This window comes from Parasteatoda tepidariorum, chromosome 4 (assembly GCF_043381705.1).
Source record: "Parasteatoda tepidariorum isolate YZ-2023 chromosome 4, CAS_Ptep_4.0, whole genome shotgun sequence".
Taxonomy (NCBI): domain Eukaryota; kingdom Metazoa; phylum Arthropoda; class Arachnida; order Araneae; family Theridiidae; genus Parasteatoda; species Parasteatoda tepidariorum.
In genome coordinates this window covers 6073772-6087387 of record NC_092207.1, presented here as the reverse complement: position 1 = coordinate 6087387, position 13616 = coordinate 6073772, and the positions used below count along the sequence as shown (strand labels likewise).

The 13616-nt window shown below is 29.7% G+C and overlaps 2 protein-coding genes across 5 annotated transcripts in view; one reads left to right on the top strand and one right to left on the bottom strand.

Moving 5' to 3' along the window:
• The window catches only part of LOC107447479 (probable E3 ubiquitin-protein ligase RNF144A-A), a gene marked incomplete in the record, with an annotated part of 19232 nt that extends 10840 nt beyond the window's left edge, over positions 1–8392 (bottom strand). Inside the window, 2 exon segments of the mRNA XM_071179381.1 lie at positions 3747–4326; positions 8200–8392. Of these exon segments, the coding sequence (XP_071035482.1) occupies positions 3747–4298 (552 nt within the window).
• Positions 8393–9623: 1231 nt separating this feature from the next.
• The window catches only part of LOC107440667 (ubiquitin carboxyl-terminal hydrolase CYLD), a 68956-nt gene continuing 64963 nt past the window's right edge, over positions 9624–13616 (top strand). For 2 of the 4 annotated variants that reach the window (XM_043054394.1, XM_043054392.1), the window contains exon 1: positions 12497–12994. In XM_043054394.1, the coding sequence (XP_042910328.1) occupies positions 12497–12994 (498 nt within the window). Of the gene's footprint in view, positions 9801–12496; positions 12995–13616 lie in introns of those variants that run through there. The other 2 variants (XM_021148454.3, XM_071179379.1) reach the window with 2 other exon arrangements.

Here is a 13616-nt window from a genome sequence, read left to right as displayed (position 1 = left end):
CTTTTGCTGTGTGGCATGGAGCTGAATCCTGCTGAAAAATAAATGGGTCGTTGTTGGGGAAGAGATCTCTGATGGAAGGTATCAATTTTGGTTTCAGGACAGTTTCGATGTATTTTTTGGCACTCAGGATGCCAAATCAGGCCAAAAAAAATCCACCAGTGCTACTACCGATAGAAAAATTAAATGGATATGCCTTCAAGATAGAAAAATGTCATCAGAAGCCATTAGATGTGAAATGAATGCAGCTGGTATTGCAGTAAGTTCAAGAACAAAAAGAGGAAGGTTATCAGGATTTGGAGTACAAGCTAGAATTCAAAGGAAAAAACCATACTTAAATCAAAAGCAACGCGAAAAACGAGTTAAGTTGGCAAAAGAACACATTAAATGGTCAAAAAATCAATGGAAGCAAGTAATCTGGAGTGATGAGAGTAAAATATCGCTCTTTGGAAGAAATGGTAGAAAATTCGTGAGACGTAGAGTAGGTGAAGCGCTTCATCCTGATTGCATTGAAGCAACTGCAAAAAATCCAACAATTGTCATGATTTGGGCATGTATGTCTGCAGATGGTGTGGGCCGAATTCAAGTGATTGATGGCATCCTAATGCCAAAAAATACATCGAAACTGCCCTGAAACCAAAATTGATACCTTCAATCAGGGATCTCTTCTCCAACAACTCACCATTTATTTTCCAGCAGGATTCAGCTCCATGCCACACAGCAAAAGTATGCAAAGCATAGTTTCAAAATAAAGGCATAGATATATTACCATGGCCAGGAAACAGCCCATATCTCAATCCAATTGAAAATTTGTGGCGACGTTTGAAAATTCTTGTACGAAAAAAACGTTCATCCAATAAAAGACAACTTATTGAAGCTATAATTGATTCTTGGCACTATGTGATTACGAAAGATGAACTCCAAACACTCGTTCACTTGATGAAAATACGCTGTGAAGCTGTCTTAAGAAATAAGGGTTATCCTACTAAGTATTGATTGTGTAACTATCACTTTAAAAAAATGCAAATCTAAGATAGATCTGACTATTTGTTGCATAACTTCTTTTGTGATACAGATATTGTAATACTGTATTTATTATTAAATTCTATATTAAATTACCTTCAATTTGATATATAAACGTTTGTATTTAAGTGAAAATTAATATATTCTACAAGCACACTAAGTTGAAAAACATGAAACTTTCAAAAAGTGTCCACACTTTTGACCACCACTGTATATATATATATATATATATATATTGATTTTATCAATCACAATTGAATTTTTTAGTGGAAGAACATAGCATTTAGTAGAAAACAAAGGCATTTAAGTGAAATCGCAAAAATCAGATTTAGAATCACTTAAAAATTAACCTTTTACCAAAGAGCTATTTAAAGAATGACAAATTATTAGACCACATGATATAGCCATTTAGAGTTTTCACTCTATTGAAAAATGGATGAACCTTTCATAGATGAAGGTTGACATTGTCGATGTGATTCTCAGCCCATTGGTGACCCGGATGTGATGTGAACATGCCTATCTTGGCAGAAACACCCACTACAATTTGAACACTCCTACTTCGATGGATGGTCCACACTGAACAGTTGACTTGCTACTTATGACATCGACATTGTCCTCCTCACGCTATTGCCTCTCAGTCTTGATCTCTCACAACATTGGCCTGTATACACTCAACTGCTAATGGCAACACAATAACAACCACGACTGTGAACTTAAAAGAACGGTGATCTTAATACAGCTCTCCCGGCTTCTCACAAAAACAGCAATGAGCCAAATAGTGGTATTCGTTCATCGAATTCTATCAAAGATATAATTCTGGTGGGGGAGTACTGTAGTGTTTCCACCACTACAAAAATATAATTCACACTCATTAATATATAAGACATGTTAACTCAATTCCATGGTGGGGTACCTTTTAATAGATGAAGATTGACACTGTCAATAACTTCTCTCCCCACACTTTTCAATTTACAAAGACATAATAGTTGTCAATTTTCAATTAAATAAATTTTTCTGACCACATTGTCGTTCACAAAATTGTTGAGCAACCTTCACCTCTATTATATCCCTAGCCCACAATAGGTTACTAACTTTTTATAATTACCCAATGGTAATATTTTCTCTCTTGTGAAATAAAGTCTTTTTTTTTTAATCTGCCAAATTTTGTGTTTGTTAACAAAAAATAAATAAGTGGTCTTTTTCACTTTAAATCTTTTAGTCAAAAATATTAGTTTTGTAAGGGTTAGTAACTTATAAAAGAATGAGCATTCAACTAATTAAACTGTAAAATCTGCCAGAAAATATAAACTAAGAATTGATTGGATAAGACTTCTTTCAAAAGAATAGTAGAATAACTTGGGCCATCGAATGTATAAAAGAACACTAAAAAGAATATAAGACAAATTATATATGAATTTGCCTTATTATATATTTTTATTAATTATACTATATTAATTTGCAACCTACATGATTGAAAGTGTTTAAATTTATATCGTATCTACAGAATATGATTATTTTAGTAAATATTTACATTAACTCCATGTGATCAGATAATAATGCAATAATAGAAATAATAATGCACTTAGGAAGAACAGAAAGAAAAAGACTTTAAAAAACAATTTATGTAATAACATTTTTTAAAACAGTTTACAAAAATTCAACTGAAATTTTAAATTTTGTAGAAAATAAAAGATATTAGGATAAGTCATTTATAATTATAGCATTTAAGTAGTTGAAAAAAAAGTTCTCTAACTTTACCATATTATAAATTCTTTAATATTGTACAAGTATCTGCGACAAAATAATCACCAAGTTTTAGTGACTTTCAAGTGACCTGCAAAAAGCTACCAGAAGCGGACCCAACTCATAGCTACACCTGGGAAACCTGATCATACTTTCTGCGCCTTGGCGCCCCGTGGCAGAATCACAGCGACAAGGCGACATTGTTGCAAAAGGTTACTAAGTTCTCGCAGAATGCATTTAGATAATGACTTTTTGAGAAGCTCAATGTAAGCCGATAATATCGTAAATCAATGTAATGTTTCGATTGTATTTTCGGCAGTTATTGATATTGATTGTAACGTGGACTTTAAATATCTTGATATATGTGAAATAATATCGAAAATTCAAACCGCACATATGCATTGAACATCATGCATATGAGTATTTACTTTTTAAGTCAATAATTCTATCAAATTTTTGGCAGTTACTGTTAATGATTTCCCCATAGTTTTTTAATCCGATATTACAACAACCTAATTTCGAAACGAGACACACAGTTGAGGAGTTCGATTAGCATGATTTTGTCGCCGATCTTTTTTCGGCAATTACTACTACGCATTTCATTATTTTTAATTATTTCATTTATTGTGATGATTATTTACAAATTGCGAAGGAAACAATTCATGCTTCTCCCCCAGACAAAATGCGAGATTATCACCCATAATATTACAATAAAAAATTATTACATGTTCAATTAAAAAAATAATATATAGTTTCTTTGGTTTGCAAACAGAGTGCTTTTGTTATTTCAAATTAGTAACATTCATGTCTGTTATGATTAAAAGTATCCTGCAGAAAGATATTAGTGCTAGAGAGTTTTGTCGTAGAAAGCTAGAAAAAATTTTGACACAGAATCTTGGTGATTTTAGTTGGCGAGAACAGATACCAACATGGAAACATCATAAGAAATTATAAAAAAATTTTAAAATTTCATTCACACTTACAACTATACAAAATGCACAGCTGCACTCTTGCAATGTATACATGCTATTGATGGGTATGTTCACCAAACACAATTTGCATAAAATAGTTTTTGAATCACAAGATAAGTCTTCAGGACTTATAAACTTTTCTGTATCAGCTGTGGACAGTCCATTGTGAGATTTGCAGAGATTATATAAACTTTGGCAGGGATGAACCACAACACCTAAAGTGTTCCTAAGACCAGAATGTGTTGCGTGAAAATTTTGATTGATGGGACTCAAGCTGTGCACATCATTGCAACTGAAAGAGGATCGAAAGGGAAGCATCCGGCGACAGAACTGCGGCTGTGCCGTACTTTTTCCCGGCAGCAATTTCCATAATAAGTACTTTGGATAACGATCGATCGGTTCTAGACTCGTATCGCACGATTTGGAGAGGGGCACTGTAGCCTGAAGAGCTGCTTCTTTTGAAGATTGAGAACTGTTCTTACTTTTGTGGAAGAACCAACGAAATGAAAATATCTTAGATTTACTTTCATGCTTCGTAGACTTCATTTCATTTGGAGGAGGCATGGCAACATTTATATGTAAAAATATAATCCTATAATGAAAGGAAAATATCACTCATTAGAAACCTTTTAAAAAACAAGTAACAGATTCAATTGATTTAAATCAAATGATTATTGTTATTGCATTGTTATGGTTTATTTTTAATAATATTTTAAAAATAATTATGTTTATAAAATTTAATTGATTGTAAACTAAAGTTGTCAATGCATTTTTTTAAAAAATTTAAATTAATTATGTAGAATTTTTACTTTTTATTAAAAAAAAAATCAAAAAATATTACTAAGCTTGGATTAAGAGCTAAATATATGTATATATGTATCAGGGTTGGCAGGGTGGAAAAAACCATGGTAAATACCGGTAAAAACCGTCCTGGCAAAAACAGGTTTTTGCCAAGCAAATTGGCAAAAAGTGGCAAAAACCTATATTTTCCAAGATGAGAGGACAAAAACACATTTTTGATACAAAATTACTCCTAAAATTGAAATATATACTAAAAAATATAAGTAATTACAAAAAAATTAACAAAATTATTATTCCATAATTAAATTNACTTTTACTTTAAAAGGACAATTAACAGGGTTTGTGAATTAAAGCAGCTTGATTTAAATAAACTGTTTTTTATATTTATTTATTATTTTTTTAAAATTTAAAAATAACTTTTTTAAAAATCATTTGAAAGATGTTTCCTTTCCTTCTGATACTAAAAAAGTTTTAAACTTCCAAAGAATGAAAAAAGTGATAATCAGTTAAGCTAATTGTTCACCATTCTATGCGTGATTAAAAATAAAGCACTTCATATTATGTAATGTTCAACTTTCATATAAATATTTGTTCAACTGGTTTGTTTCTGTACCTGTAGTCATTACTAAAATAAAACATAAAATCAGGCTTAAATATTTTCAATGATCTATCTCTATATAGGTAAATTCTTCCTAAATTCCTATTCAATCTTAAAAGATAAGATCCAAAGATATTACTAATTTATCACAATAATATTTGCTTCTTGTCAATAATAAAATTATGACTCAAAAATAATTCAGTTAAAAGATAAAAAAAACTATAAATATATTAACATAGATTTAGCTTCCGATANATTTATTACTTTGCGAGTATATTTTACTTATATTAGATGGTTTTCGAATGGGGGGGGGGGCGCTAAAAAGGTATTGTGCCCCGGGCGCGAGTTAAGCTCTCTACGGCACTGTTAGCTTCCGATATTATTGAAGTTATTCTAATTATTTTGCTGGGATACTATTCCAACTTCATCAGGACACTCATTTTTTTTAAAAACATTTTTGTTTAACTATAGGTTTCTATAGAAAATTAAATATTTATTGCCAAAAAGATTATTTTACAATAATAGGAAAACTTTTATTTTTGCTTTTAAACCTTAAACAGTTATTTTGTGTTAAATATTAAAAAAAATTGCATTTTATTAGTTACGAATTAATGTTCAAGCAAAGAAAAACTCCTAATCAAAACTAGTTTTATGGTCTGAGATACCTAGGAGCAGTTTAAATCTCATTATTATAACTTAATTTTATTTTTTAATTTAATTTGATGAAATTCGGTGTTCGTAGTAATCACACTTCACATCCCTTCTATTTCCTCTGGCAATCAGACGGGTTATAACATTTTCAGTTCAACCCTCCAGAGTAGTAAATTAGTAATTTAGTATATTTCCATTGTTTGTATTTTTCTCATTTAAATATTAATCACATTCACTAATGTTACCTCATTTTTCCTAAGAATTCTAAAAATATTCAAAAGGGGGGCCATTGCAAAATACCTTGCATAAGTATATTTTTATATTCTTCTTTGTTTACTAAATGAAACAAAATTTAAAAAATACTTTCATATTAATTCGTATTTTCTAGTTATTTTTTCCCCCTTACAATAGAATAACAAGCTATTCCAACTATTAGAGGAGTTTCTATTATTTATGGAAAGGAAAAATTGCAACACTTTATGTATATAATAATTGTTTTCATTTTTTTTAAGTAATTAGTTTCGTAAAGTACTTCGATCATATTACACAATTTACAATTTAAAGAATTATAAATAATATAGAAACATATAGCACTCAAATTAAACACCCAAAACGGAAATCTAGCTACCGGAAAATCGTATCGGAGGTCGATGTGCTCCAGCTTTACTAGACTCTTGATCATTTTTTTTACTTGGTCGACTTTTGACCGTTGAATTTTAAACCTTCGAATTTTACCCTTTACTACAAAATGGTCGGAGTATCAGTAGTAAATTTTTAGCTCACAAATTAGCAGGTTATATATATATATATATTTGAAAGAAAAAAAAAAGAAATGATATAATATTGCTATCTTGTGAGATCTTTACATCATTGTCTAAATTTCATTTAGTGTAACTCAATCTATTCAGAAACTAATTTTCTATATTTCTAAAATATATTTAAAAGAATAAATTAAAAAATGGAATAAAATATGAAAATATAAAATTCCAAATATAGAGTAAAAACAAGAAAGAAATATGTTAAATATCCAAATTTTACATGAAAGGAATGAATTAAATAAGATTATAATTCTCATAATAAATTTAAAACTTATAAATAAATATAAACAGCTTAAAATTCTCGCCACATAACTTCTTCAAAGCACAAGCGCTTTCCAAATGAAATGAAAATAGATACATCTATTTCAGAAATAAAAAGACCGTCTAACAAAAAATAATAATGATAAAAAGTTTAGACAAATAGTTTAGTAAACAGAAAAAGTGAGGTTTTTTGTGAGGTTACTTTTAAAAGATAACTATTATTCTGAAGAAGAAAAGTCGATTCAAAGTATAACAAGTCCACCGTAGACTAAACTTCTTAAAAGCTGAATCAAAGAGTTTTTGGTTCACAACTTTTCTGGGGATATTTCCGTATCGTGATCTGTCTTGTCAACTACAATCGCCAAGGTGCCAAATCGATTATAAAATTGCAAATTTTAAAAAAAAAACAAAACATGTAGATGTTTCCCCAGGGGTGGTTACAAGTTATATGTTTCGAGTTGGTCCCTTTCTGCGATGTTTTTTTTTTTAGTTTCTCGCGGGCCAAGGAAGGCTTGGAAGTTTCCATGACTAGGTGATTATTCTGCCACAGATCAGGATACAGAAATCTTCCCACTTTTCTCCAGGCAACAACAACTGGGGCATCAAATTTACCACTTCAATCGAACCGCCCATCTCAATATGCCATAATACATACATAATCAGAGTTATTCATAAATAGTTTTTTTTCCAACAAAAGTTATTTTTATTTTCGATTTGTTTTTTAATTGATAACATCAAACCAATCTGATCAGATAGTTAATCGTTAGGTGTCATTGTAACAAATAATAACATAAAAAAATAAATTTAAGTTAGACAGTTAATACTGTGAAAAAATTGATAAAAACTATTAACTACTTACTGATTTACGAAGGAAATGGATTATTTTGAAATATAACCACACAGTAAAAAATTAAACCAGAAATGTTTTTCATGTATTGTTTAAACAAATATACTTACTGAAAAAAAAAATCACTTAGTCAAAAATAGAACAATCACATATTTTTCAATTCTGTATGTAAACACATCTTATCAACAATAGAATAGAATGAATTTAGAACTATATCAAATAACGAGCTGGATAAGAACAATTTTTACGAGTAAATGATCAAACTCGTAACTCAATATTTATAGCTTTTCGGATTCACTGTATGTTTAACACTATTCTTTAAACATATTTTAAACCAGGGAGTTTAGAAAGACTTTAAAAAATTCTATCCTAAATAATGTAAAAATAGTTTCTTAAGTATCAATGTAAAACCCAACCATCGTTTTTGAATATCAGATGAGAAAGAAATAGACTTCGCAGCAGGAGAAAAAGGAGGAGAAAAATACTAACGCAGTCAGAGATTATTCCTATTAATAAACAATCTTTCATCGTATTCAACGTAATATAAATAATACAAATTTTGAGTTATATTTCCCCACAAATATCCAGATACTACCGATCTATTTATAAGCTAAAATAAATATAAAAAAAAAAGAAAAGAAAATATAAACAAGCAGACAGCTTCGAGAACCGCGGGTATCGGTTTTTCATCAAGGTCAAACAACACTTAACTTAACAACGTACTTTCTTACGAACCGTTTTCGCTGTATAGAATCAATGCACCTCGGAGTTCTGGGTCTACTCAGCTGGCGATCTTTTTAGTAAATACTCCTACCTGATTGGCTGTTAGCATCATCGATTTCATCGTTATTAATCATTGCTTCTGCTGGTTTATAACATTTGTCTTTCCCTTGGCCAAAGGATCTTATCCCATCATTAGATTATGAGTAATTCAGGATTGTCCATTTTTCTTTATTTTGCACACTGTTCATCTCTCTTGATATATAAATAAAAGTCAAAGTCCATACGTGTGCTATTAACTTGAGAACGGGAACACCAATTTGGATCATGTATTTTGTACAATATGAAAATTTTCGTGCAGTGGTTTGTAAGCAACAAAAACTTTTTAACAATCACCATCTGCTTGGGCGTAATATCAAAAATAATTTAAGGCTTAGAAAAATTTTGACAGTAAAAATATTTCGTCTAGGCTTAATAAATAAATAAAACTGATCAGCATTCAAACGTCTATTTTAAACGCCAGTATGTTGACGGAGATGAGCTTTAATTTCTTCATTAGAGAAATACTTGTTTTGTCTCTTATGTGGACCTAGTTGCTCAAGTGTTGAATCGAGTTGCGGCTGTCGGAAAGTATCAAAAGGTTGGAATAGTTACTTTCATTCAGGACAACTACAATTCCTTCGTCGATAGCTAGCACTTCACTTAGAATTACAAAACTGAAGTTCGGAATACGTTGACTAAGAGAAAATCTGTTTTATGGAGTTTCAATGTAGATTCCATTGCCTGTTCGATTATCAATTTTGCTTCTGTGATTGTAAATCTTAATGTCACGCTGAGGAATCATATTTATAACTTCTAAGGCCACTTTGTTTAAGTGGTTAGGAATAAAATCCGTCTTATTACCAGGTGTAGAAGAGTTGTAGTGGAAGTGAATTATGAAAAGGTCTTCCACAAGGTTAAAAAAACTATAAAGGGAATTCAAATCTACATTGTTCCCAAATAGGTGATGTGACAAAACTTGACCAAATGGGCAAGTAAACGTGAACAACGATTAAGCAGTAAAGATTTCAACGATGATAAAATTAGCCAATAGGATTTATCTGTTTTATTCTTATTGGCGGCTGCTAAGCAACGTCTGATAGAAAAACACAAATAAGTAGTCTAACTCAATGCAAGCATTAAGCAAGCGTAGTGTATTGAATATTTTGTTGCGTTTGACAAGTGAAAAAATATAAACAAATCGTCTAAATTATGAAATACAGGTTCTTCGATTATTTCTTTCAAAACTTTATAGCACCAAAAGTATATTAATGGCTCAGATTAATAATAATTATTTATTATGAGTTCATTTAAATTTCTTTAACTCCAAAGTAAGTGTCGAATTTGCGGATATTTTTATGCATTTTAAAATTTCATATTTTTGTACGTCTATATAAGGAAATATAATTTTTTAAAAAATCTATTAACTTATATTTGTGAAAACAAACAACAATTATTTGGAAATCTATTAGATTTAATAAATGATAGATCCTCTGTTTTGTATTGATCTTTTAGCTTTTCTCTTTTTTTTTTTATACCATAAAAAGTAGCTCTTATTCAGTAGTATATTGCAGATAAATAAAATTAATCATCGATTATACATTAACTCAAAAATATTGCATGTTATTATTAAAATTAATTATTGAAGTATGTTTTTTGCAAGGTTATTCTGAAAGACTGTCATTAATAAAAAATTAACAAAAAAAAAGTATTACCTGATAAGCATTTTATATTTTCTGGAATTGTTCAGTCATATGTTATAATGATAGATTTAATTAGATAACCTCTGTGACAGTAATTATTATTTTGCCTCAAATATAGCGGGAATGTAAGTTGAATATTGCATAGTTTTCTAGTGAAAATGAGATTGAAATATGAATTCAATCTTAGTTGGAAAAATATTCCTTTCATTTATTTAACTCTAAATTACTTAATTGTATTCTTAATTTTAAAAAATTGTATTTTTTTAGAAATCAATTATAAACATATATTAATATTTTTAATTTATTTATTTTGTAATTTAAATTGCTATTAGATTGACCCATTTAAAATGAACTTTTTAATATTCAAGCAAAACTCAAAAGATTAAATAAGCAATGTTTGAATTGAATTTCATACTTTGATGTATATATTTGATTCTGAATAGATGAGCTATTAAATTCATAATAAAATTTGCACATTAAAATGTACATATTAATAAATGGATTAAGAAGTAGAAAATTTATTGTCCTTTTAATATCACAGATTATTCTTTTCATGGTTGCTTATGAAGATTAATAAGTGGACAGTGAAATTACAAATATTTTTATTAAAGGACATTCACTATAAAACATCCTCAACGAAGAAAAGTATATTTTTAATTGGTATCCATAGTTTTGGTATTTTTTACTGCAAACTTTCTTGCATCAAAAAACTGATTTCCCTATGTAATTCAATAGGAGAGTAGTGCATTGCAGGGAAATTTCCGCATAAGTTTACCCTAGGACTCGAGGCTTGGAAGGTTAATGTTGAAAATTTTATTTTAGCAAAAGAAAGAAGTAATTGGTTTTTATTTCATATTCTGATCATTTCGGATCTATAGTTATGGATTTTATCTGAATATGGAACAGTGAATCATCTTTTAGGTTTTTTATTCTTCACTGATTTGACAGATGGGGGGGGGGGGGTTTTATTTTTTTGGCTAGTCTTAAACCTGCAAGTTTTCTCATGTTTTTTGTCCTCAATACCAATCTGGTAACTGAATTTACAGGATAAATATACAGCACTATCTTCATAAATTGAAATTTGTTTGTACCCTCAATAGAGTCAGACAGATATTATGATTATAAAAATTCACCTTAATTTGACGCTGCAATACGTGTAACAAAATTTACAAATATAAGGCCTTTGAAAACTGTACTTTGTGTTTAAATTTAAGTTGAATTTTATAAAATGATTCTAAAAAATACTATACTGTTAAACCTGTACAAAAAACATTCTTTCTGGTGCTCTTTCAATTCAGCTTTTTTATTTTTCTTAGAAACAAATTTAGAGGCTTTTTAAAAAGATTCTCAGCAATCCTCCCCCATTTGTTTGTTTGCTTTTCTGCAGTGCCTGCTGTGGTGCGCCAGCACCTTCTGTCAAACAGGAGTACCAGTAAATCTTTTTCCTGGCTATCTCATGTTGGTTTGCTTTTTCTTAGAGTGCCTGGTATTGAAAATGTTTTTATGGTGGTGTAATCTTTATCCTGGTGATGAAGCCTACCTATTTTATTATCTGTTGCTATTATATGCTCATGTATTCGTTTATTATGATGCAATCGTCTTTTACTACAATGTTTAAATTCCCTGTGCAGAATTTTTTCAGGCTTTCTGCTGCAAATTTCCCTAGCACTAATATTTTGCCTAAAGATACTTTTAATTATAACAATTACTAATATAAAGTAACAGAAATGTTGTGTTTACAGAAGAAATTATAGAATAAAAATGTATAACATTTTTAATTGTAAAAATAATATTTTTTTTAATTATAATAAAAATAGGTAATATTTTTGCATTTTGTAGGCGGAAAAATGCACGAATTATTTCCTCATCAAGCGAATAGGATTTTGTAAAAGAGATACTCAAATAAGTGTATCTAAAATATGGTGTTCTTTAAGGAGAAAAAAATAATGAAAGAAAGATCCTATTTTATAGAGTGAACTATCTTTTAAATTTTCTCGATTTCTGATTTTTTTTGTTTATGTAATTAATTTTTTAAAAATCTAATTTTTTAAATGATTTTTTTAAAAATCTTAAATGAGAATAGAAAAATGATGATTTTTTCTTTCCTTTCTGATACACAAGAAAAGCATTTTTGAAAAAAATTCTGCAAAAAAAAAAAAAGAAAAATTTTTTTTCGAAAAGTGATGCAGTGAAAAATAACAAAAGTTTTCCCTTCCTAAATGAAAAATATTTTTGCAAAAACTCTATAACGTTCTGCAACAATGTCGCCTCAATTCTGCCATGGAGTTTAAACTTATGTGATATAAATCTTTAAACCAATGGTCATGTTTTTATTGCAGGTCTTGCAGCAGCAAAACATGGATCGACCCAAAAAACGCAAATTTCTACTTATTGAAGAGTGCTACGGCAAAAAACTTACTGATGACAATCGCCCTAATTTATTGTTCAATAAGTTAGCACTGGAGACGGAGGTTCAACTCGTACCCGGGAGCATATTACAGGAAATAAAATCTGAACCAGGCTCTTCCTCAATTTGTGTCCAGTCTTTAGATCATGATAATGTATATATGCTTTGCAACGATAGTGATGTTCATGAATTAACTCCTTTTGAAGCCGAGATTTTAGTTCCCGTTTCTCCCGTAAGAGACCGCCTCCGTGTTCTTGGTGATGAACAGTGGCTCAAAGAAGCTGCCATGATTGTTGAAGGTAGTAATGTCAATGTGGATTTGGGAGCTGATCTTGATCCTGTGGAAGGAATCGTTCGATTCTGTGGAAATGTTCCTGAATTGGGAAAAGGGATCTTATATGGTGTGGAGTTATTGGTGAGCATATATGGCAGTACTTTTACTTTCGTTACTTGTAGCGCTGGTACAAGTAAAAAGTACGTACTTTTACTTGTACTTTCGTTAACTTTTTTAGGGAAAAAGAACAAGTATTTGTAACAGAATGTTGAATTAAATCGTTACTTTTTCTAAAATTCGGTAATCTTTCTAAAAAAAAAATTTATTAAAAAAAATGCTTATGTTTTTTTAATTTATAAAATTAATGTGCAATATATATGCATTCGCAGCTAACTTCGTGTTTAAATACCTTGGCCTCCCATGGAATGCTTATTCAGCGTGGCTAGGCATGTTCTGAGAAATTCTCGCAGCAGACTCAGTGGCACCACTTTCCTTTCAAAATGCAATTATTTTGCAAAATGAATACAAATGTCAATTAGCAAGTTATTTTCATTCATATTCGAGTTTTATGCATTTATTTAATAAATTTTAAATAAAAAATTTTGGATTTTGTTATTACGTTTTTCAATTTTCTGTTTGAACTCACTAATAATACAATTTTTGTCTTAATAAATTTTTTACTAAACACATTTTTACCTAGTAAATTTTTTACTAAAATTATGCTTATGCCGACCTTGTCAAACAATGCCCATTCAAATCTCTA